Source organism: Penaeus monodon, chromosome 33, assembly GCF_015228065.2.
Source record: "Penaeus monodon isolate SGIC_2016 chromosome 33, NSTDA_Pmon_1, whole genome shotgun sequence".
Taxonomy (NCBI): Eukaryota; Metazoa; Arthropoda; class Malacostraca; order Decapoda; family Penaeidae; genus Penaeus; species Penaeus monodon.
The window spans coordinates 12,390,217-12,391,888 of record NC_051418.1 but is presented as its reverse complement, the minus strand read 5'-3'; the positions used below and the strand labels follow the sequence as shown (position 1 = coordinate 12,391,888).

Here is a 1,672-nt window from a genome sequence, read left to right as displayed (position 1 = left end):
AGATACAATAATACACAAATGTTTCATAAAGATAGCACAATTGTTAATGACAAAACATATACCTCGTGTTGGTTATGTATGCTGATTTTGGTGGTACTTTCTTAATATGCAATCTGACACAAGTTTGTGCCAATTGACTGATGGTTTGGCTTTTTTTCAATATCTTTTTACAACTTACTAAAATAATCTGGCTTGTTTTCAATATTTTACTACTATAACAAATTCTATCCCTAGTGGACTCATCCAACACCAGAGCCTACATTCGGACATTCCCATCTGAAATACTAGTGTATTCGGAACAGGGCAGTTTCATTTTTGGTACAATTATATTTTTCTCAATACATCTAATGCAAAATTTGGCATCCAAGTTTTTGGCCTGAGCCATAAAGAGTAAAAAGACATATCTTCACAAAGAGATACAGCTAAGCAAACTTAGCCAAGAACTTTTACTTTTCGTGCTTTGCAAAATAACCCCCCCCACCCCTCCCAAGAATGGGAAGCAAGGCAAACAAACACTGAAATCACTGAACTAGCACTATGGTACCTCACAGCTTGAGTATAGTGAGCCCATATTTTAGCCAATGTAGTGTTACCATATATGCAACAGCTTAATAAACAATTAATGGGTTCTAGATGTATAAAAAAAAATTACAAACAACTTATTTTCAAAATTCAGAAGACTTTGGTATCAAAAGATATAAAAGTTTCATGCTTAGATATTCTATCAACACAATGACTCTTGCTTTTTATAACACATGTCAATCAAAGCACAATTTACAAAGACTTTTATAAAGCCAGTATTAGGTAAAAAAAAAAAAAACTTTTTACAGTTGCCATACAAAGCCATGAGACCCTTTCTTATATACGTCCATGAGACCCATTCTGATTTACAAGTTCACAAAAAGGCGCTGATAAAAAAGAAAAAAAAAAGTCTGTGGACTCTCACCTGGTGTATTAGCACTGCTAGGAGACATAATGGAGTCCTTGATCTGCTGTTTAGCTATACAGGATTGCACATGAAGGAGGTAGTCATCCCCCTCCTTCATGACCACCTTACAGTATGTGCACCTCACTTTCCCCGGGGGTGTTCTGAAAACATTTATCTCCTAATCATATCTTATCACGCATGAAAAATATCAGCATTTCCCTGATTGCTATATAAAACTGAGATCCCACTTCTACTGTAAATCACTTCCCAAATAACTTTCCTTTACAGGGTCTCATGGAGACAATTTGCTCAATATTTTGTCAAGACTTTTTCCCAGGGATATCACTTTCCCCACATAGGCAGATTCCCAGCAGAGGCCCAACACTCCGTCCCAAGCAGAATATAATGTAATAAAAAGCCCATCCACACAACAACAAAATGCATCAAAGAGAACAAACCTTTCTCTTCCTACAACTGTGGGGAGACTCTCTGCTCTCATTTCCATCACCTCCTCTATGTCCATATCTTCTTCCTCTTCTGCTGTCTGTGTGGGCTTTATTACCTTCCTTATGCTCTGCCTACTACTCGAGGGAACAACCTGCTCCTGCTGTAGCTCATTCGTCTCCAAACAATCTGATGCATGGATCTGAGACAAGTGTAAAGTTAAGCCATCAACCAATGAAGAAGGCAAGACAAGCAAAAAGTTGTTTCATATCTGTCAAATTGACAACTTCTGAAAGTCAG

At 37.4% G+C, this 1,672-nt stretch overlaps 1 protein-coding gene across 2 annotated transcripts in view; it reads right to left on the bottom strand.

Moving 5' to 3' along the window:
• LOC119594048 overlaps positions 1 to 1,672 on the bottom strand; it is a gene marked incomplete in the record, with an annotated part of 19,142 nt that overhangs the window by 10,854 nt on the left and 6,616 nt on the right. For both annotated transcript variants that reach the window (XM_037943081.1, XM_037943082.1), the window contains 2 exon segments: positions 947 to 1,089; positions 1,387 to 1,574. In XM_037943081.1, coding sequence (XP_037799009.1) covers positions 947 to 1,089; positions 1,387 to 1,574 — 331 coding nt within the window.